At 36.4% G+C, this 21129-nt stretch overlaps 2 protein-coding genes across 8 annotated transcripts in view; one reads left to right on the top strand and one right to left on the bottom strand.

The window, feature by feature from the left end:
* APPL1 (adaptor protein, phosphotyrosine interacting with PH domain and leucine zipper 1) overlaps nucleotides 1-7194 on the top strand; it is a 33431-nt gene extending 26237 nt beyond the window's left edge. The window contains exons 19-22 of the mRNA XM_019724191.2: nucleotides 545-691; nucleotides 1275-1325; nucleotides 1613-1702; nucleotides 2959-7194. Coding sequence (XP_019579750.2) covers nucleotides 545-691; nucleotides 1275-1325; nucleotides 1613-1702; nucleotides 2959-3105 — 435 coding nt within the window. The 3' untranslated portion in view covers nucleotides 3106-7194. The remainder of the gene's footprint in view (nucleotides 1-544; nucleotides 692-1274; nucleotides 1326-1612; nucleotides 1703-2958) is intronic.
* Nucleotides 190-21121, bottom strand: ASB14 (ankyrin repeat and SOCS box containing 14). 7 transcript variants are annotated; one of them, XM_074313147.1, is made up of 10 exons: nucleotides 20142-20280; nucleotides 19249-19317; nucleotides 17072-17720; nucleotides 16820-16978; nucleotides 14391-14636; nucleotides 11586-11757; nucleotides 10596-11139; nucleotides 9202-9355; nucleotides 8276-8470; nucleotides 190-1098 (listed from the first exon to the last, which is right to left on the bottom strand). In XM_074313147.1, the coding sequence occupies exons 3-9, from the start codon at nucleotides 17376-17378 to the stop codon at nucleotides 8292-8294; spliced, it is 1761 nt and encodes a 586-aa protein (XP_074169248.1). In that variant the 5' UTR covers nucleotides 17379-17720; nucleotides 19249-19317; nucleotides 20142-20280; the 3' UTR covers nucleotides 190-1098; nucleotides 8276-8291. The 7 variants fall into 7 exon arrangements, with proteins under 7 accessions (XP_074169248.1, XP_074169247.1, XP_074169252.1 ...); XM_074313146.1 differs by having other exon boundaries at nucleotides 190-2016; XM_074313151.1 differs by lacking the exons at nucleotides 190-1098; nucleotides 19249-19317 and adding an exon at nucleotides 20895-21121 and having other exon boundaries at nucleotides 6478-8470; nucleotides 17072-17213; nucleotides 17675-17720; nucleotides 20142-20283.
* Between the last annotated feature and the right edge of the window lie 8 nt (nucleotides 21122-21129).

Here is a 21129-nt window from a genome sequence, read left to right on the forward strand (position 1 = left end):
AAGATATGGTAGTATCAATTATAATTGGTCTTTAGGTTGTAAAAATTAATTTTATGGCCATCTCTCCAAAAAAGTTGAAATTGAACATTCCATGTAACTTCAAGAATCAGTGAAATATGGTGTGATATGCAGCGTTTATCCCTTAGCTTGGGAGCGTATGTTATACACTAAAGAAACCAACAGCAGGAATTAAAAGCCGAACATGATTGAATTTATTTTATAATGAGCTATTTCGAAATAGTTACAAGTATGTGCTTCTATTTAATCATTTAGTAATATAGACCACCTTTGTTATTGAATTTGACTTTGTAAAATGTATTAATGACTAATGAAACAAATTCAGTATTCAACAACCTCTTTGTCTGGCAATCCAAACCAAATATGTCATTTTTTGTTCTCGGATTACCATTCTGTTAAGAAAAAAATTGGCTCTAATGTTCTATTTATGATATTTTTGTAACTTAGTATGACTGTGTCATTTATAAAAGTGCTGTTGTAATGGCTTGAAAAATCTTATGTTTGCTTCTGATGTTTTCTTTGGCAGTTTCCATTACCCAGTGTAGTTTTGTATGCTACACACCAGGAAAATAAGAGGCTCTTTGGATTTGTTCTTCGAACATCCGGAGGGAGAAGTGAAAGTAATCTGTCATCTGTCTGCTATATATTTGAATCAAACAATGAGGGAGAAAAGGTACCTGGCTTTTCAAAATGTGTTTCTGTTGTGAAATACATATTATAGTCGGAGTTCTTACTAAGGTTTCTGGAAAAAACTTACGAACTTTGCCTAGTCCATCGAGTTGCTTGACCAAAGCCTGTTGCTCTGAAGACAGCTGAGCGATGGGTTGGACCTTCTGAGTTCCTTAGACCTATATCTTCTTAGCCATTAATAGCTGGTGAATCTTCTAGCCTTGTTAATTTATCCTGGGAATGCAGTATATTCCCATAATCAGCCATTTTTCAGATGTCTTCAGCTGAGAGCAGCATCAGCAGCTGCTTGCTTCATTCTTTGCAGACTTCGCCATCTCAGTGATAAAGTTGAGATAACAAAAAGTGGATTATGTGAAAGAGGTGACAGCCAGCAGATGAAACTCACAGATTCTGAAAAAAATATACAAAGGCTTGGTTTGGGGCTGGAACATTCTTAAATCAGCTTTTTCTTGAAGCAGTGTTTTATAATGAGTTATAAAACTAGTTACATCAGCCATTTGGATAATTGAAATTATTACTTTGATGTGAGAATTGCCTGAGTTTTTCCCACTTTTTTCCCCTTTTAGATTTGTGATTCTGTTGGACTGGCAAAACAGATAGCTTTGCATGCAGAACTGGTAAGAATCTAAGATACTTAATTATCCAAGAATGTTAACGAAGTAATGTAAGATTTTTCATGTTAACAAAATGATTATGCTAAGCAAGGTTAACATTGGATACTATTACTGATATAGCATTTAGAATTTGTATAAATGGCTAACATAGAATATAAATTTTTGGTGTGCTTTCTCATACCAATGCAAAACAGTAATTTGAAAAGGTTACAAAGGTAACATTAATTGAAAAGCCTAAAATTTAAGTTATTTCATATTTAATTGATTTGTTGTATTCATCTGTTCTTCAGGATCGTAGGGCATCAGAAAAACAAAAAGAAATAGAGAGAGTAAAAGAGAAGCAACAGAAAGAACTCAGTAAACAAAAACAAATTGAAAAGGTATGCAGTCCTAATGTCTGGATCTTCTCAGATGTGATCTTTGTGAAGAGTTTCCTTAATTCAGCACTGTGATTTTCAGATGTGAATTTCCAAGTGAAGTCTGTTTCGGCTTCCTCAGCTATATCATAGCCACATGATTCATAGCCTAGCAGAAAAGGACGACATCTGTCTTCTGATGGGATGTTCACATTATAGTTTTACTGACATGTAGAGTAACTTGCAGTTTAGCAAACACACCAGAACTTTCATGTTTCCATATTCCAGTGAAGGTTGTCTCTGTTGAAGCAGGTCTTTTGAGAGGCTTTCACATATATCTGTATATAGATAGATAGATAGATGGATAGATAGATGATAGGTAGGTAGGTAGGTAGGTAGGTAGATAGAGATAGATAGATAGATAGATAGATAGATAGATAGATAGATAGATAGATAGATAGATAGATAGATAGATAGATAGATAGATAGATAGATAGATAGATAGATAGATAGATGATAGATAGATTTAACTGTCATTTCTGAAAGCCATGTTGGCCTCTAGCAATACACCCCCCCACACACACACACACACACATACACACACACTTAATGTTACCAGGAGTGTCAGATCATTGTCCATCCAACATGATAATCTTAAGCTTGACAAATTTCAGAACAAAATCTGTTGAATGCATTACATAGGTGATACATGAGATTGTAAGAGCCGGTTATGGGTTGTGTCATTAGCAGTAACAGTGGAAAAGAGGAGATAACCATGGGATACTTAATCAGAACAGATCAGCAAGAGTTGGCAATGTAGTGAATATATGGACAAAAGAGAGGGACGTGACAAAGATGACACTGGAGTCAAGGCTACCTTTATAGGGTAATCTGAAAGAAGATGACAACTGAGTTAGCAAGATAAATTGGACAAAGATGGAGAAGAGGGCTGCAGAGTGGGAAGGGAGAGGATGTATAGTGATCCATTATGAGCCTTTTACTGTATAGTGAGAGAATTGTGGCCTGAATTTGGTTATTGACCACAAAAATGGAGAAGAGGGAAATGCTGGCTTTTATAGGATTTCTAGAATGGTACCAGAATTGACTTTGGTGTTGCAGTGGTTGTGTAGCCTTTCTTTTCAGGAAGTTGTCAGAATTATCCATATATATTTATGACAGGAGGATTGAAGTGATTCTCAAGTATATATTTTAACTGCATAGTTTTCCATTTATTTGATTGCAAACAATTGACTTAGTTTCTTTTCTATCTTTTCCACTAGGACTTAGAAGAACAAAGTCGGTTGATAGCTGCCTCCAGTAGACCAACACAAGCCAGTAGTGAGGGGCAGTTTGTTGTCCTTAGCAGTAGCCAGTCAGAAGAGAGTGATTTGGGAGAAGAAGGAAAGAAGAGAGAGTCAGAAGCATAAACTTATCCTTGCTTTTGGTTGATAATTCCCCCCTTGGAATTTATTGACAATTTCCATGGTGAAATGGCACAAAGTAAAAACTATGTTGAAATGTCAAGGAGGAGACTAAAGTTTATATTTGCTTGTTTAACTTCATTTTGAAAAATAAGATTGACCTTAATGACTTAGGTTTGCATTGACTTTTTTACTTAAAAATAATATACAACGCAGTAACATCAAATTCCACATGTCTAAAAGAAACCTCTTCATCGCCCTGAAGTAGATTGCTGGGGAATTACACTTACTCAAACCTTTCTTCCTTCAAATTGTGAATTTATTATCTTACATTGTAATTGGCTATGAGTGTAAGTAATCATTTATTCTTCAGCTTCAGATATTCATGCTTATGCTCCCTCTTTCATTAGGAACATTTTGTTGGCAGTGAGGAAGCTTTTGACTAAATAGGTTCAAAACCCTTTATATAGAGAATTCTACCAGTTTGCAAATATTTGAACAATATTAAATGTGCAATAGAACTTTTATAAAATAATTAGAACAGAGATTTTAGACTTAAGGTTTTAAATTGGGGCAGGTGGTACTGTTGATTTCAGGGCACTTTCTTGGATTGCTCCCATATCTCTGATGTACTTCCACTTAATGCCAATGGGAAAGAAGCTTAAGTGTCGACAATTCAATATTGATACAGACGTTGGCATTTTATTATCACATTCTTATTTCTCAGGTTGGGACTTCAATTATTGCTGCAGAGCAGTAGTGGTTAAAATAAGATTTTGGAATTTATTAAAAGGGATTTTTGTTTGTTTGTTTAAGCACATTTTAGATTAGGACTTAACATGTAAAGATATTGTTACAGGATAATACATTGTATTTTGTGCATTGAGTGAAATAATTTTTATTGAAAATCAAGTGACATTTCAAAAGAACTTCTCTAACAATTATGTTTTCTGCTTAAAGTAAAAATTCCAAGAGATTAGTTTAGAAAATGTAATCTTTTAAATTTCAGACTGATACCCACAGTATTTTCATAATCCCATGTTTTGATAAAATACTAATCACCACTTTATATCCACAAAGGCAACTAACTAATATATGACAGTAGAATAATTTGCACTAATTATTGTAAATACTTGTACTCTTGAAATGAGTGATAGGTCTAATTCCATGAAAGATTGAAAAGAAATTGAATGCTTGGTATAGGAGAGTTGACCAAGGAAGGATTTTAGCCTGGCGTCAAGGTTAAAATGACATTTCTCTACTGCCTACTTCTATGTCAAAATTTGATTATTTTTCTTTACTCAGATTTTAACATTGCTGATAGAAATTATGTTCCTGTATTTCACATGTAAAAGTATATATAAACAAGTTAAATATATTGAATAAACTATTTTACATAGTCATACATTTAAAATTTTCAAGAGATTTGCCACTAAGACTAATTTTACAAGGGAAAATCCTTTTGTTCTTTTTTTAATATATAGTTTCTCTTCTTAGTTCTGAATTAGAAATAGCATCTGTTTTAGTTCTCACAATATAGTGTGGCCTTTTCACACTGTTTTCTATAGGAATGGGTTGGTGTTCTTTTTATCCATGTGCCAAATGGGAATAATGATTACTTGATCATCGTTATTTTAAAGCCTTATGTTACTGAAACGTTTAGTGAAAAAGTAGATATTTACAGAATACTTTGTGAAAAAAGTTTATTTTGTGCTTACGAAAGGGAATACTTTCACAATAGTTGTGTATTATTCCTTTTATAGAAATTGAAATTTTTTCTTTGGTCAGCATTTGATTAGTCATGGCAAGTCATACTTTTGAGACCTTTTTGAGAATTAGTAAGTCTTTTGTTTATGCTACGTATTAAGTTGTCACCTCACTTAGCTCAGATGAAACTTGTTACCCTACAAGGGAGGTGGTCAGCATTAGGACGCAGTTTTACTAGGCTGGTGCTTTACATGGTGGCGAAGTCCTACTGTTTGTTAGCACTCTGGGTCAAAGTGTAGGTAGAGTTAAGGGTAATGGTAGACAGAGGGATGCTGGACAGACTTACCATTCCTTTTAAGTCATGTTTTGATAGGAATTTCCACAATAACACACCCATGTTCATAGGTCAGACCAAAGCACATTCCAACACCAAATTGAAGTCATGTGTGGGTTTAACAATTTTAGATGATTCACCTTCTCTTCCATTACTATAGTACTATACAAACTATTCCATTACTGCAGATATTTAAACATTAACTTTAATAGACTCCTTTTTGTTTAAAGAAGGCTGCTCATGGGTTTCTGCACAGTGTTAAAGCTGATCTTTGTTAACTTTTGAAATCCCCTCTAGTTCTGGGATGCTTTGGTGTTAATTGAATTAGATTTTGAGCTCTATCTCAGATTCAAAGTTACGCTGAATGGTTTTTATAAATTAACAGAACCGATTTCTTTAAAAGGAAAGAAATTAAGTCTATCTAATTCTGATCTGCACTCTGCTACCTATATGAACAGTACGTTTAACTATAGTCATGAAGTCAATAGATAGGAAACAAGTTATTCCCTCTCCCTTTTAAAAATTTGAAAACTTGCTAAGGTACTAAAACACCTTGAATAGAATCCTCAAAGCCAGTCTAGTTTTTGCCATGTCTACAATGATTACTTTGTAATTTCAGAAGACTTCTCAGGCTCTACAATCTATGGGGTGATAGATTTATTTTACTTTTATGCTTCAGAAAAGGGATAGTAAGGTGTGCATAACATCCTATGTAGCATAATCTTGTGTGATAAAGGCATTGGAGTTAATTTTGACTTATATATAGGAACTCAAAGTAGTTAAGATTTAAATCTTATTTTAAATGCTGACAGACCCTGTGAGCCCATGTATTACAAAACCTGCTATATGAATAAAATGAAAATGTTAACATTGGTTTTAACAACCTCCTAGCATTCAAACTGTACTTTAAATACTCAGACACACTGTAGCAAGCAAGCTTTTCGTTTGATTTTTGGCAAGTTTCACTTACTCTTCTTTCACGAGATTATTTTGTTCTACATTAATAAATACATAAAAATTTGAAACTGGAACTATATTATACTTTTTAACCAATCTCTTTAGGCTATACTCATGTAATTTACTTCAGTTAATATGAGAACTGGGGATTAAGTTATAACTAACGTGCAAAACTGCTTTGTATATTTGGTGATTTTGTGATGTAAGTGAATTGGGTAATTCTTATTTCACTCATACTATTAATCATGCAGTATTCAGTTAAAAATTATGCTACATTTACCTTTAGAATTGGATTCGAAGAACTCAGCTTTATGTAATGGTGGTATACATGTGGGATGGAGAACTTATTTTTTCATTTTGTCAAAATAGATATTCCCTGACAGCTTCAGGAAATATGCTGTTAGGAGATTTTTAATGTATAATAAAGTCCATGATTTTTGTACAGTCATTTTTGTATGAAATATTTGACATATATTCTGAATTTTATTTCTCCAAGTAATTTCAAATGATGCTTATAAACAGTTGGACTTTTTCTTAACCGGTTATGACATTATAATTACACATCTAGCCCCACTGCAATTCCATAACAGCTGAAATAAAAAAACATTGTCACTTATTGAAAAGTAATACCAATTCATTACTGGTGACTCTTTTAGAAAAACAGACTTCTCAGCAATTACTCTAGACACGTTACAGACAATGTGACAATGCGTACTTACTTTGTCTGGTTCTATTCAAAGAAATTCTTACAGTTTAAAGAGACAGGTTATTGTGCACAACAGCTTACGTGTCTTGGTCCTGTAATTTTAATTCTAATGCATATTCATCCCATCTGCTCTTTACAGTTTCCGCTAGCACTTACTAATTCTTTTCTTCTACTGGGAGTTTCTGTTCTAACTTCTTTTGAATTTTATAAAATGTATATACACTTTTAGAAGGTCCAGGGAGTGGATGAAATTAACTTTGGAATTATGTAATTTATGATATAAGTGCATGTATCTCCTAAATATATTTGTATATTGACATATATATAATTCACCAGTCATTTATAAACAGACAGTACAATTTGATTTTAAAAAATAAAAACTTTCATGCCAGCTAGTTTTGCAATTTTTTTATGTGAAAACGGTATTATTAAAAATAATTTTAAAGTTGTGCTTACTGAAATCGTCTATGAAGCCACAAATCCCTATATCAGAAAGAAATCATATAACGTCAGTTTACCTAAGATGGACTATATTATGCTTAAAAAAGTACACTGAGACTAATCATGTAAATATCGGGCTGCAGCTGACTGGGTCTGTGGTGAAATGGACTACATTACATCATCCAACCTGCCTGTCCTCCCTGTTGTGCCATCTAAATACTACACACATGTGGCTGAGTGAATGTCTTCTCAATGTCTTTCCTCACTTTCCACACGTAGAAACCTGTACTTATGTGCAGCATAAAATATATAGAAATAAAAATTTAAACTAAGATCCTATAACTGCTATCAGTGAGCCCATATTGAAATTATAAGCCATCACTCATTTGAAAACACTTATAATTTCTATTCCAGTGATCACATTAACCAATAAATTGTAACCCTTAACCAGGGTTTTATGGAAAAAAGGGATGCATGTTTCCCATTAATAAAATTGCAATTGAGGTTCTATTTCAATTAACTTGATTACCTCATTTCAATATTGGACTCTGCAAGTAGACAGACACTAAGCTGGCTTTGGGACTCTGCACAAGAACAGCAAACTTCCAGGTCATGTACTGGAGTCAGTATTTTTCAATACAATCACTAAGATTTTCTATATGTACTTCCTCTATAAAAAGGATTACTGTTAAGAATTATCAGAGGTGGCATCTATTATTTTGAGCATGTAGAAATGTAGATTCATACACTTAATGTAAGATCAGTGTACAGTTAGAACTAATGTATTTCATTTAATTGAATTTTTTACTGCTTGGTCTTTTTAAACTGCCTTTAAGAATACTAGCCATCTATTGAAAGGCTACGTTCACCCCAATAAATTTTAATTGAAAAAAAAAAGACCAACTTTTTAGAGAATGTAGACTGCATTGAGGGTTTTTGTTTTGTTTGTTTTTGTGGTTGCTAGGTAAAGTGAGAAACATGAATCATATATAACAAGTCAAATTTTAAGAAATACAGCTGCAGAACTGTACCTCTTTATCTATTTGATTACCAAGTTCCTGTAAAAGTTCCTTGTCCATAAAGGTCATATTCTTTGTAAAGGATATAGGCTTTTAGACGATTGGGTAATGGAAGAAATGACATAAAGACGGGGCATCGCAAATGAAGACGTCCCATACACTTCCGGATCTTTAGACGGCACAAATGTTTTAGGGAGCGAGGGTTTGCTGAAATGAAAGAAACGGGTACATTATCCAAAACGAAAAAGAATTGATTTTTTTTAGTGATTTTAGGGTTTAGTTAACAAATATATTTTATACTTAAGCCACTAAGATTTTCATTTGCTGTTACTAAATGGAAAAAGTTAATCGGGTAACAGCTTTTTACTTCACATTGCAACTCTTCTTGTAGATACGGTTTCAGAGCCATGTCAAGTTAGAGTCCAAAGACTGGCAAAATTTGTGGGTCTGGCCTGTGAGACGTGAAGTTCTTAAATCTGCATAGATTAATCCCCCACCCCGAATCCCAGCCTGTCCTGCCCCTCCAGGTCAGGCTGAAAACTAAAGGTCACTACCTGGGAGGAAATTAAATGAAAGAAATTATTTTTAATTTGACTCGTGCTACTGTGAAAGAATTTAGTTTGAAGGATCATTTGTTATCTACAGACTTAGATCTTAGCTTTTTCTCATCTTTTTTAGTGCCATTTTATAGCTTTTAATTCCTGTGTCTACAGTGTTCCACAGGATTAGGAGAAAAGTATTACCTACCTATATAAGAAGTAGTTAACTAACAGATTTTATTTACTGGAAAATGGTAAATAAATACAAATTAAGTGTAGTTACCAACTAACGTTTTTTAGATAGGAATAGTATTTTTCTTCGTTTCTTTAGGTCAGAGAGGAGTGTTCTACAAATAATTAGTATTTTTGGTAAGAATCTTCTACAAGAAAGATACTCACTTAAGATATTATGGATTTCTGACCACAGTGCCTGTTTTTGGAGCACAGCTTTCAACTTGGAACAGATTTGAACTTGATCAACATAATCAAGCATTACTCGAACAACCTTTCCAGAGAGATGTTGCAGCCACGACAAAGTTATTACTTCACAGAACTGAGGAAGAAAATCAGAATAGGAAAGCAAATGAAAAACTGATTTAGCAGAGTAATCAAGAGCATAGTAATCAAAGAGCACTAAACTCATAGTCAGAATCCAAGTTCTCAAGTTTCTCACTTATAAACTAATGTAGGGAGCAAGAAAATTTTATTTCTTAGCTCTGACATTGGGAAAAATATTTACTACTGTGTCTTCAGAACAATGTAAGATGTAATGAAGGTATAAAAGAGTTTTACACAATATCTATTATCCCCTTTGGTTGGCCACATGGCTGTCTGGAATAAAGATTACCTCACCTAGATGTGGCCACCTGAGTTCTAACCAATGTGATGGAAATGTCTATATTATAGACCCGGTCTTTTATTATAGTAAAATAAGACCGGGTCTTATATTAATTTTTGCTCCAAAAGATGCATTAGAGCTGATTATCCAGCTAGGTCTTATTTTCAGGGAAACGGTAGACTGCATCTACTCTACTAAGCACAGATCTGTAAGTTGAGGAAAGTGATGAACAAGAGCTTACATTCATGTATTTGGAGGGGAGGAGGCACATAATCAGCAACATTTTAAAAAGATAATTTCAGAAAGTCTTAATTTCTATAAAAGAAATGGACAATATTACAAGAGAGTGATTAGGGAAGGGAACTACCTTATGTAAGGACATCTGAAGAATTAACACTTGATATGAGACCTGAAGGGTGGCAGCTATATGAAAAGGGGTGGGGGGCAAGGGGTAGAGCTCAAGTCGGAGAAAGGGAAAGCAGGAAATTAGGTAAGGGGAAATAGGAGACTGGTGTGATGAAAGCCAAGAGAAAAATGTCTCGAGGGAGTGCTCAACTATTGTAGTTTTTTTTCATTAAAAAGATGACTAAAGAAACTACTTAGTCAAATGTTAGAGCTAAAAACCTAGGAGTACAGGTATCAGAACCCCAGAAGCATTTTAGCTAGGTAACACATAATCAAAGAAAAAGCGTAACTGGTACACATGACTGCATTCATTCTTCAAAACATTGCTCAGATGTTGCTTCATTTGTGAAACTCCCTAGGTTGAGTTAAATTACTGTTTCTCTCTGAACTGTTTCTGTCCGTTTTACATCTTTCTCTTATTGTGTTTATTTTACCCATATATTAAAACCCAACAATGAGCTGGAGAGAATGGATGGAGTTATCTATTGCTGTAGTTCAGGGCCACCAAGAATGACTGTATAAGGTGGTACAGCCGATACTGTGGACTTACCATAGTATCTTTGATAACTGTAGATGTCCAGCCTTCAAAAGTATAGAAAAGATGAACTTTGTCTCCATGAGGACAATCAAAGCATCGCTCTGTGTCATATCCATAATTCAATAGCATCCTGAGCATGACTTCATCTTTCAGTGTGTATTGCAGTGCTGATGGGAAGTGTAAAGGGTTGACTCTGCAGAAGTAATTTACGTTGGCCCCATACCGTAGCAACAGACTGATCAGCTCATAATTGCCCATCCTTAGGGCTATCTGGAGGCAGTTAACCGGGTCTTGATTAGGCAAAGCTCCAGCACTCAGAAGCAGCTTAGTTGAAGGGAGGTCACCATTTGATACAGCAAAATACAAAGCTGACTTCCTATGGTCATCATAGTGTTTGCGAATTCTCTGATCTAGCATGAAATTGACGTCAAATCCAGCCTGGATGAGCAGTTCCAGGCATTCGGGGTGTGCTCCCGCCGCTGCACAGTGAACTGGACTAATGCCACTCTGCTTAATGGCCACAACATCCGTAACTGGAACCAAAATCTTTAGAGCTCTGAGGAAGAATTTCAAAGTGCATTTTAAAATAGTTTTTGTGAAGATGCTGCATTAACATGTTTATGACTGTCTTATACTAGCACTGGATGGTATTACTATTAGGTAGTGTTTAGACCCCACAACCAAACAAAGCCTAATTCCTGAATCCAAAAGCTCAGAAAGCAAATAAAACTAAATGAAACTACTGTCCAGATTATAAACTCAGAATTAGTCCAGTCAGTGAGACTAGAGGCTCCTTGTATTGCCTGAGGACCTGATAATAAAATAGGTTTATGTCTCTTCAGTGGCTAAAGAATATGTCTGACTTTACCACTTTCTAGCTGGTCAAGAGTTTTGCTTTAAAAGGGGTATTGGAGTTGTAGGATCAGAGATGAAGAATATAAAGTTCCCAGAAGCTGCTTCAAAAAAAAAAGCTATGATTTGCAATAATGTAACTGGACTTACAGCAAGTGGCCTCTGTCAGCTGCCACATGAATGGGCAGGTGGCCTGAATTCTTAGGGATGTTGGCATCAGCTCCATACTCTAGCAAGAGAGCAATGGAGTCCGGATTTCCTCCACTAGCGGCTTCAAGTAAGATGGAAGAAGAATCAGAGGCCTGACCAAGAGCATTAGCTCCTAAGAGGAGAAAGAGACTTGTTATGTTTTCCACTGTATTGTGTAAGCATTCTAAAAAATATATCACCACCACCACCAAAGAGCAATTATTCAGCATCCATTTCAGCAAAGTACTACGAATCACAGAAATAAAATATGTACCTTCTGCTCAAGCAGTTTATAATCTAATTGGGGAGGGAAAGAATAGTGCAATCTCTTTAAGTTATAAGTAGGATGGCTTTCAGAGTAATTTTAGAAGTTACTTGTTTGGAACTTGAAAATTCCAGGAGAAATAATTTTATAAAAGGTTGTTTTATTTCCAGACCAGTTTACGAAAGCTCACTTAATCCATAACACGCTTGTACATAGAATGGCACTAACATCTTGTTGAACTGTATCACTCACCATCTATGGAAAAGGGTATTGTTTTTTTGTTTTAACTTGATCTTAGAGGGCTGCTCATAGTAAGAGATGATGCAATTGTTGTTTAGTTGAAGTTGGGGACTGCTGATAGTTAAAAGGACAAATTGAAGCGCCCCGTATGCAAAGTGTCATGTGAGTGGTTTGTGGAATAAGAGCGCAGGCGTTATCTCTGAGATATTGCGGGTTTGGTTCCAGAGTACCACAGTAAAGCGAGTATTGAAATAAAGCGAGTCGTTATCTTTTTGCTGGTGGAGGTCTTCCCTTCAATTTGTAAAAAACACACATATGTGAAACACAATACCGCGAAGCACAATAAAATGAGGTATGCCTGTATAGGTATAGGCAACATGTCCTCTAGATTTCAGGGCTGGGGTTGTGAGGGGAGCTGGGGGTTGAAAGAAGGAGAAAAAGAGTTTGGGGTCAGTTGTGGAAGACCTCTCAGTAGAGCGGGCTTTGAAAACAGAGTAGCATTGGAATGGACAAAAGGAAAGGAGAGCATTCTGGGTACATTCACGGTTCGTATCATATAAAAAAGATGTAGTGACTTCCACTTAGCACAGACCCCAGAGTCATCAGCATACAGTGGCTGCCCAAAGACCCCATTGCTAGACTGGATTAAGAAATGTCTACTAAGCCTCCATGTAATGAGTGCTCAGTATGTACTGCTTCCTTTATGTGCATAATAATTTCCAAACTTCACCAAACCCTAAGAAGTAGATGCTAATATCTTAATTTTAAAGATAGATAAACTGAGGCTCTTTGAGGTTAAGTGACTGCCTCAGAGATGAAGAGCTCGTAAGCAAGGCAGTCAGGACTCGTGCAGGTGGGACAGACCCAGGCCTACTGCTCTGGTGCGGGTGGGAAAGTCCTATGATTTGGAATGAGACACATGTGAGTTCACACCTTGGTTCTGCCATTTATCATCTATGTCACTTTATGCACATTACTTTGTAAGAGGGTCACTTACGGGAAATGCTCACTCACTCACCTCACTTAGCGCCACTGATGCTGGACCTAAGGGTTTGAAGGGTTAAAAATTTTAAATCTTTTGACTCTCCTCTTTCTCTATATATTAATCAAAGGTTACTCTTTTTGTGTAGATGAAGAATCCAATGTTTACTTTTGTTATTCCAGCTAATGACTTTAGACATCTCTGATATTTACTGCTCATTTAAAACATCTTAAAATGTCTTATGGCCCCTGATTGGAAACTAGCCTCCCCTATATAATAGGTAAGTCTAAAAAGCAGAAGATTGTTCTTAAATACAGGCGGTCCCGTAGTCTAGAATATTGGAGACCAGGACCATGTGTTTTTAAAGGAAGAAATAAGGCTTTCGACCACAAACAGGGAGGAGAATAAAGGTGATGATTCTAATACGGGGGCTTTACTAAGCCTTGGTAAAGATTTACTTTTTTGAAAAAAAGTTTTAGATGTTAAATTGCTTCATCTAACAGTGTCGTCAATGGGGTCTCCTCAAAGACAATACATGCCAAAGTTCTCTGAGCCAAGGTCTCTGCCAGTTAAGCCAGGATCTCAAATGGCCATGCCTGTAGCATTGGTGACAGGGGAGGGCGTGTTTGAAGGGAAGTTGTAGAACTGGTTCCATCCCTGATCCTCACTTCCCTCCAGTGTAAAATGGGGATAATGCCTACCTCACAGGGTTTTTAGACGATTACATGTGGCAACATAGGTAGCTTAAAACTTGGTGCTTAGAAAGTGCTCAATAAATACAAGTTGCCTTCCCCTTCTCTCAGAGTTTTGGTTGTTACTAGAGGGGAGAACTGTGACCCAAAGAAGAAATCAGGAAGAATTTCCTAACAATGAAAGTCATCTGATAATAGATTGGACTGCCTCAGGACTTAGCTTAAGCAGAGACAACAAGTAGGGGAGGTCATGGGGTCTTTCATTCTATGAATCTAGAAAAGGACAACAACCTGAATAAAGTTAAACATAAGACAACCATCCTCTCAGCATTGTCAGGGACATTAAGTAAGGGTAACCTGCATGCATCCTAGTCATTTTAGGGAAATTACTTCACATCAAATAAATATTCAACCGCTGACTATTTTGGGCTTTTCACTAGCCAATTTTAACATACACTTCTTTCAAATATTTATACTAGGCATAAGTAAAATGTTAGCTTCTATTATTTTGAAGCTCTCCTTGAAGAGGAGAACGCTTGGGTCACATGACCCCCTTGGTAGTGTGTTGGCTGTATAGAAAACCTTGCCTTTCCGTAGTAATATTTTCATGATTTCAGTGTGCCCACTTTGGGCAGCGAGAGCAAGAGGAGTGAATCCGTAGGAGCTCTGCGGATCAGCGTGAGCCCCAGAAGCCAGCAGTAGCTTCACCATGTTCTGTCTGCCCAGTTTGGCTGCTTCATGGAGAGCTGTCCTCTTGTTGGCACACTGCAGGTTGACATCTGCCCCATGACTGATCAGCAAGGCGGCCATGTCGTAGGAGTCCTGCAGAACAGCTGGGAAATTAGAAACGAGGTAGGCATTACGTTCAACAGGAAATTCAGGCCAGAATATCCCTCAGGCTTCTTAAGGAGCTCTTTCTATCTAGTCCATGGGCCAGCATTTTGTGTTTGGAAATAGGTTATAAAGCAAGGCCCATATCAAATAATATTATAGTGTTTTATATCAATAGGCTATTTGTTTTTCTGTAAGCTATGACCAGTTATTGATTGTCTATTGGCAGCTTATGTGGCTGAAAACAGAAACATAAAATTTGTATTTATCATCTGTATGTTCGCAAGAGAATTGGAACTTAAGAAATACTTATAGCTGCTTTAAAAGAAGAAAAACAAAAACAGCAAAAATTAGGAAATTATTTTTAACCTCACATTTTGTTAATCAAAATTCTCTAACTGGTTTTTTCTGCATTTATGCTGTTAATTCACCTTGGGATGATAATCTTTAACCCTTTAAGATTCTAAAACACCTGAATTTATTCATCTCCCTATCCATTCGCTAATTATTGGCATCGACTGCAACTGACTGCGTGTGAGGACTCTTGCTAGGTGCCAGATGCTGAATCAGTAGGATTCTGCTCGTAGTCATTTAGAAAGTGCCATAGAAAGTGCTCCAATTGCTCTAAGACTGGAAATACAGAGTGCCAAGGGTGGTGGGTCTTTATTAATTCATTGAGCTGGAAATTAGTGTGCTCTTTCATTCTGGAAACACATGTCCTTTGTTTTAGGAAATCATTTTCTTATTTCAATGATGATATACTGCCTCCATCTTGTGTGTTCTCTTTCTAGCATTCCTATTATTCACGTTATTCCTCTTCAATTGTCCCCCTAGTTTTGTTTCTTTTTCTTCTGTATTTTCCATTTCTCATCTTCTGGAAGCTTTCCTAAAGTCTATCTTCCAGCATTTGATTTGAGTTTTATATTTCTGCTATCATATTGTTAATTTTCAAGAGCATTTTTTGCTTTGTTCTTTGATTTTTTTTGGTAGTGTGTTATTTCATTAATTTTCATTAATTTCTCTGAGGAAATTAGTTATAATTTTCCCTTATGTTTTATTTTCCCTAAATAATCTGTTTTTTCCATGTTGCTTATTATCTGTTTGTTGAAGACTTTCCTCAGATAGTCCTTAGCTATCTGCTCATGATTAAGAGTTGGGGACTAAAAAAGTTGATTGGAAATTCTAAACATTGGGTGGGGCTTGTGGGCTGTGGTCTTAACTAGGTTGGTGTGCCTGGGCCATTTGTTGGGGAACCCCCAATTTCACTATCTTTCGTTCTTTCTTTTGGGGCTGATCAAGTTCTCCAGAGAAGCCTCCTCTTGGAGGGTAAAGTTCTGGCTGTCAGCTTTTAGAATCCTGGTGGAGGAGAAGGGCCAGGTCTCAGCCTATGTTTGCTTAATTCCTTCAGTGTTTTCAATCAGTACTCCCGCCCTCCCCTAATGGGAAGCCCTCTGTTTAAACTATCCAGAAAATAAACCTAGAGAATTTTGCTGGGGTGCAGGATGAGTCTATCCCAGCAGGGTGGACTGGCAGAAGTGATCTAGAGACCAGACTACTTGTTTCTTAATAATTTCCAACCAATCCTCTTCCTATTTTAGCTGCCTGTCCTTCTCTTATGCTCCATTAGGTAACAACTGCCAATAATTTTCAGGCCTTTGATATCATTATGCTGGGTTTTGGCTTTCTCCACTACCAACTGAAGATTTTTTGTCACTACTCATCCATCCGCTCTCCAGGTTTTAAAAAATCATATCATTGTTGTCTCCTCTCCTGTTCTTCCCATTTTTTGTATCTTACCTCCTTAAAATAATCACGAATTATAATGTTAGTGAATGTTCAGGCGGGAGCAAAATTAGTCATCTGTGTTCAGATGTCTACCATCTTTACCCTACCACTGGCTGCATTTTCCTACTCTGCTCCCTCTTATAGTTCTTACACCAGAATTAACTGGATCAATTAAGGCACCATGAAAAATGATCAGTTTCTAAGTGGGCAGAGCTGTTGCATCAGATCATTTCACAGGCCAGCCTACAGAAAGTTTCTTGAGGGTCAGGTACCTGTGTTTGGTCAGTTGGGATAAAGTGACAGTGCTGCAACTATACACAAAAAGCTGCCTCTGAAACCTGGGTGCATGGAGGAGACTCAGAGCCATAGACTCTTCTCCAGAGACAAGGTGTTAATTTACCTGTAAGAAGAGGAGAATTGCCTTCAAAATTCTTGGCATTTGGATTGCAGCCATTGAGAAGAAGAAAACTGGCATTTTCTAAGAGGCAATTGCTGACAGCCAAAAAAAGTGGCGTTTCACCATTGTGGGTGGTTTGCTCCCACACACTGGGTTTTGAAGCTGCAATAAATCCATTAGACCACACAGGTTAACACATAGAAATTAATTTTAAATTTCTTAGAAGCATCAAAAAGAGTTATAAAGAGAGTTTACCTTTCAGGGTTATTTCCAAAATGTTCTTATTTAATTGCATTGCAGCCTTATGCAGAGGAATCCAGCCTATCCCATCTGTTTCTTCAAAAGCAGATTGGTACTCCGTCAAGTGTGACAATGCGTCTTCCTCACCTATTAGCAAGTCAAATGAGAACAGATTCACATTTGGCACACATAAAAGGCGGCCTGTGCTGCTTCTGAATTCTACCGTCAAGGTTAGTGCATGAGACGATAGAATTCTAGCACCGCCTTTAATAAAAGACAAACTTTCAATGGCACAGGACAAACAAGCAGTAAGGCATTTCATCTAGCATTCCATACCACCAGGGCCTGTGAATACGCATCATCTTGTCACATACAGAAAAACAGCTCTGTCCACCAAAAAGCCCAGAAGCTCTTTGCCAAGTTGTGCTGAAGTATTTTCTCCCAGGAAAGGCCACATCAGACTCTCGACAATCAGCTGTGGACCTCATAGTGTTGAGCATTTAGGAAAACCTTCTTCTAGGCTTCCTGAACTTAGAGGGAAATGCTGCCAGTTGTCATCATTACATCTTATCCCAAGTTGAAGGGGATAGAATAGGAAGAGTACTTAACTGTCTCTATTGTTTCAACTATCTTCTTACAGTTAGTGCTCAAAAAGGAATGGAAGCTGCATAGGGAAAAAAAAAGTATATGTAATTCCAAAACTTAGGAAAAGACTAGGATATTGGACATAAAACAAAAGAAAAGGGTAAATACAATAGTAGTTAACCAGCAATGAACTCTTCTATGATTGAGGCTTCACAGAAATACTTTCAGAATGTCGTGTGACTCGTAACACATTCTGGGGAAACTCCTCTCCCAGGTCTGTCTGCCCTTGTGAGGGCAAGGGCTGTGTCAGAGCCTGGGTCATAGCCAGCGCTCAATGTTTGTTGAACTGAATCCATCCCGCTGGGACTTAAATGTCACAGCACATGGTAAGATTTAATGGCCACTCTATAAGTTCAATGATTCTAGCCAAAATTATTATTTAAAAACATAGCAAATAATCATGGTGTGAGTTTTAAAAAATATTCATGGTCAGAATTTGTGCTCAGAAAACACTATTAGCAGTTTTTAAAGTAATATTTTTATTAACATATTTTAAAATAAAGTTTTAAAGCTCACTTAAGAATATCATATTATTTTTAAATCTAGAATATAAGGATTGTCATCTTCCCATTTGCTTTGACTATTCAATGAACCCAGCTTGAAGAGAATACATTCTCTTAGACAATCTGTCCTACTTACAATTTGCTCAGAGATTTAGAATTGTATTCATTTTTCTGGCTGCTGTAAGAAATGACCACACATTTAGTAACTCATAATCACACAAATTTTTATAGTTCTGCAGTTCAGAAGTATGAAATGGGCCTCACTGGGCTAAAATCAAGGTGTCAGTAGGTTTAGTTTCCTTCTGAAGGCTCTAAGGGAGACTCTGCTTCTTTGCCTTTTCTGGTTTCTAGAAGCTTCCCACATTTCTTGGCTCGTGGACACCTTCCTCCGTCTTCAAAGCCAGCATTGTTGGGCCACATCCTCCTACCCTGCCATCTCTCAGGTTCTCTCTCTTCTGCCTCCTCTTCTACTTTGAAGGACCCTGTGATTATTACACTGAGTCCACCTGAATCATCCAGGATCATCTTCCTTTTTTTAAAGTCAACTGATGAGCAACCTTAACCCCATCTGCAGCCTTACTTCCCTATTGCCACGGAAGGTTACATATTCACCGCTTCTGGGGATTAGGGCGGGGACATCTTTTATTCCACCTGTCTCAAATATATTCTAGTTTCCTAATTCCTTCAAGTGCCTGACCAAATCAGCAAGCCTTCTTAAACACCATACAATTCTTGCAAGTCTGATAAATGAAATTTATAACTATAGCTAATTATAATTTCTCTGAAACATTTTATTACTCTGAATCGAAGTCTCTATACCTTTCAAACTAAAATCATGAATTCCAAGTCAATTACTCTATGAACTTTAAATTTTTTAATCACAATGTTAATATAACAGATAATTTAATGAACCCAATTTCTTTATAAAACTTTTACTAGTTAAAGGTAATTTTATAGATTATTCCTAAATTTAATACAAAAGTGTAGTAATAGTGTGGTAAAGAGCACAGACTCTGAGGCCAGGATGCCTGGCTCTTTACTTACTAGCTCTGTGACGTTGGGTAAGTCACTTCTCTGTGCCTCAGTCTCATCTCTAAATAGGGATAATCGTACCTACCACATAGAGAAGTAATGAGAATTAGGATTTAAATGAGTTAATATTTACGAAACGCTTAAAAAAGTATGGCACATAGTGATCATTCCATAGTTTCTTATAGTTTGATGTACTCCAACAGCTCTATATTTAATTATAAAATCTCTTGGGATTAAAACACATTTATCCAGTTTTACTTCCAGCAGGCAAATAGAGGACACTGCTTCAAGCAAACAGGTTTATCACCCTGAAACACAACAGTAACTACTCAGGGGCCTGAGGTTGCTGATCAGCCAGAGCTCATTTGACTAGGTGGGTTGGCTGTGGAGAGCCCATTTCCAGGGCAACTTTCTTACACCACTGAGGAGTCCATGGGCTCCTCTTCTAGTATTGTCATAACAGAACTCTGAATACACTTCAGAAGGACCTAGTCTCTTCCAGGTTTTTGTGTTCGTAATTCTTCCCTTTGATTAGAATAAAGGCTGGACCCTACCCCACCACCCACTTTCTATGTGTCTTGGTTGGATTTGTGCATTTCCTTAGCTCCCCAAAGACAAGATGCATTAGCGTTCTCTAGTCCTTCATATTCTCATGTATTTCTTCTTCCTGATTTCCAGTCTGAATCTCCCCACCCAGATTTGCTGCTGAACTCCTTCAACTATTTTCTTTACTGCCTAATTAACTTCTGAATTGTTTCAAATTTTTTCCTGTCTGGTCAGGCATCAAGTCTCATAGGTATTCTAAATTCTGACCTTGTCTCCTGTTTTTGTCACAACATTAGAGTCAGGATAATGATAAGTCTCACTTGCTGAATACTTATACGTTGCCAATGAGAAACCGTTACCTGTCGTCCTCAGGTGCCTGCTGTGTAGTTCCCGGCTTGGGAATATCCTGCAAACTCTGCTGGATGATGAGCTGGGTATCGAAGTCATAGTCCACGTCTTCATCACTGGCGTAATTATCCATGTGAAACGTGGACAGACTTACTTTAAAGTCAGAATGAATTAAAAATATTTTCCAGTTGTGAAAACAGATTATCAACTGCTTAAAATTATAAATAAAATCCAGAAACCACAAAACTGATAGGGTTGATAAATGAAGAAAATGCAAAATTTAGAAAACAAAATATTCATTTAAAAATTGTTTTCCATAAATTTAAAAACCATTTTCTGAACTGCCACAGATTCAACATAAATTAGAAGTTTCCACAAGCAGCCATTTACTTAAAACTTATTTAGAAAAAATGACCTTTCATATAAAACTTAGGTCAGTGCCATTATAAACATGAAAATGCTTATATTGATCTATTTCCGACTTGGCTTATGAGTTTTTCTCACCGACTGTAGAACTCCCCCAAAAGAATATCTTTCCTACACACAGTGAGTAGGTTATGCTAACAAAAGCATATTTTATTTAGTTAGTAAATAACTAAAAATAAACATGATAAAGGAATAAATGTACTTTCATAATACAATATATGATAGAAATAGTGGTAGTAAAAACCAATGTATTTTATTAGGCAATATCTCAATTGTTTTAAAAGAACATTTCAGTTTTTGCATAGAATAGGTTTGATCACATACCAAAGACTTCTTACCTTTTGTTATCACCTTTAGGACAGCACTGAAGTTTTCACTGTTAAATATTAGCACATGAGAATTTTCATTTATATTTAGGATCTCCACTCCCCTGAAAGTCCATTCCATTAATAGCTTTACTATAAATACTTGATCATAAGACAGTCTGGCACATTGTCCTTGTTTTCTACACGTGGTTTAGCTCTGTTTGGAAATATGATCTCTTTTCTTCACTGCTATATTCATCAAATTTAA

This window comes from Rhinolophus sinicus, linkage group LG10, assembly GCF_036562045.2.
Source record: "Rhinolophus sinicus isolate RSC01 linkage group LG10, ASM3656204v1, whole genome shotgun sequence".
In the NCBI taxonomy this organism is placed as follows: Eukaryota; Metazoa; Chordata; class Mammalia; order Chiroptera; family Rhinolophidae; genus Rhinolophus; species Rhinolophus sinicus.

Excerpts from the sequence above, each read along its gene's own strand:
- ASB14 (XM_074313151.1), bottom strand. The coding sequence starts at position 21,003 with ATGGAATGGACTTTCAGGGGAGTGGAGATCCTAAATATAAATGAAAAT. Across the intron at positions 17,214-17,674 it reads GTAAGAAGATAGTTGAAACA|TTGCTAATAGGTGAGGAAGA; the intron begins ATAGAGACAGTT and ends TTCTCATTTGAC. Across the intron at positions 9,356-10,595 it reads CAGTTATCAAAGATACTATG|TTCTGTGAAGTAATAACTTT; the intron begins GTAAGTCCACAG and ends TTTCTTCCTCAG.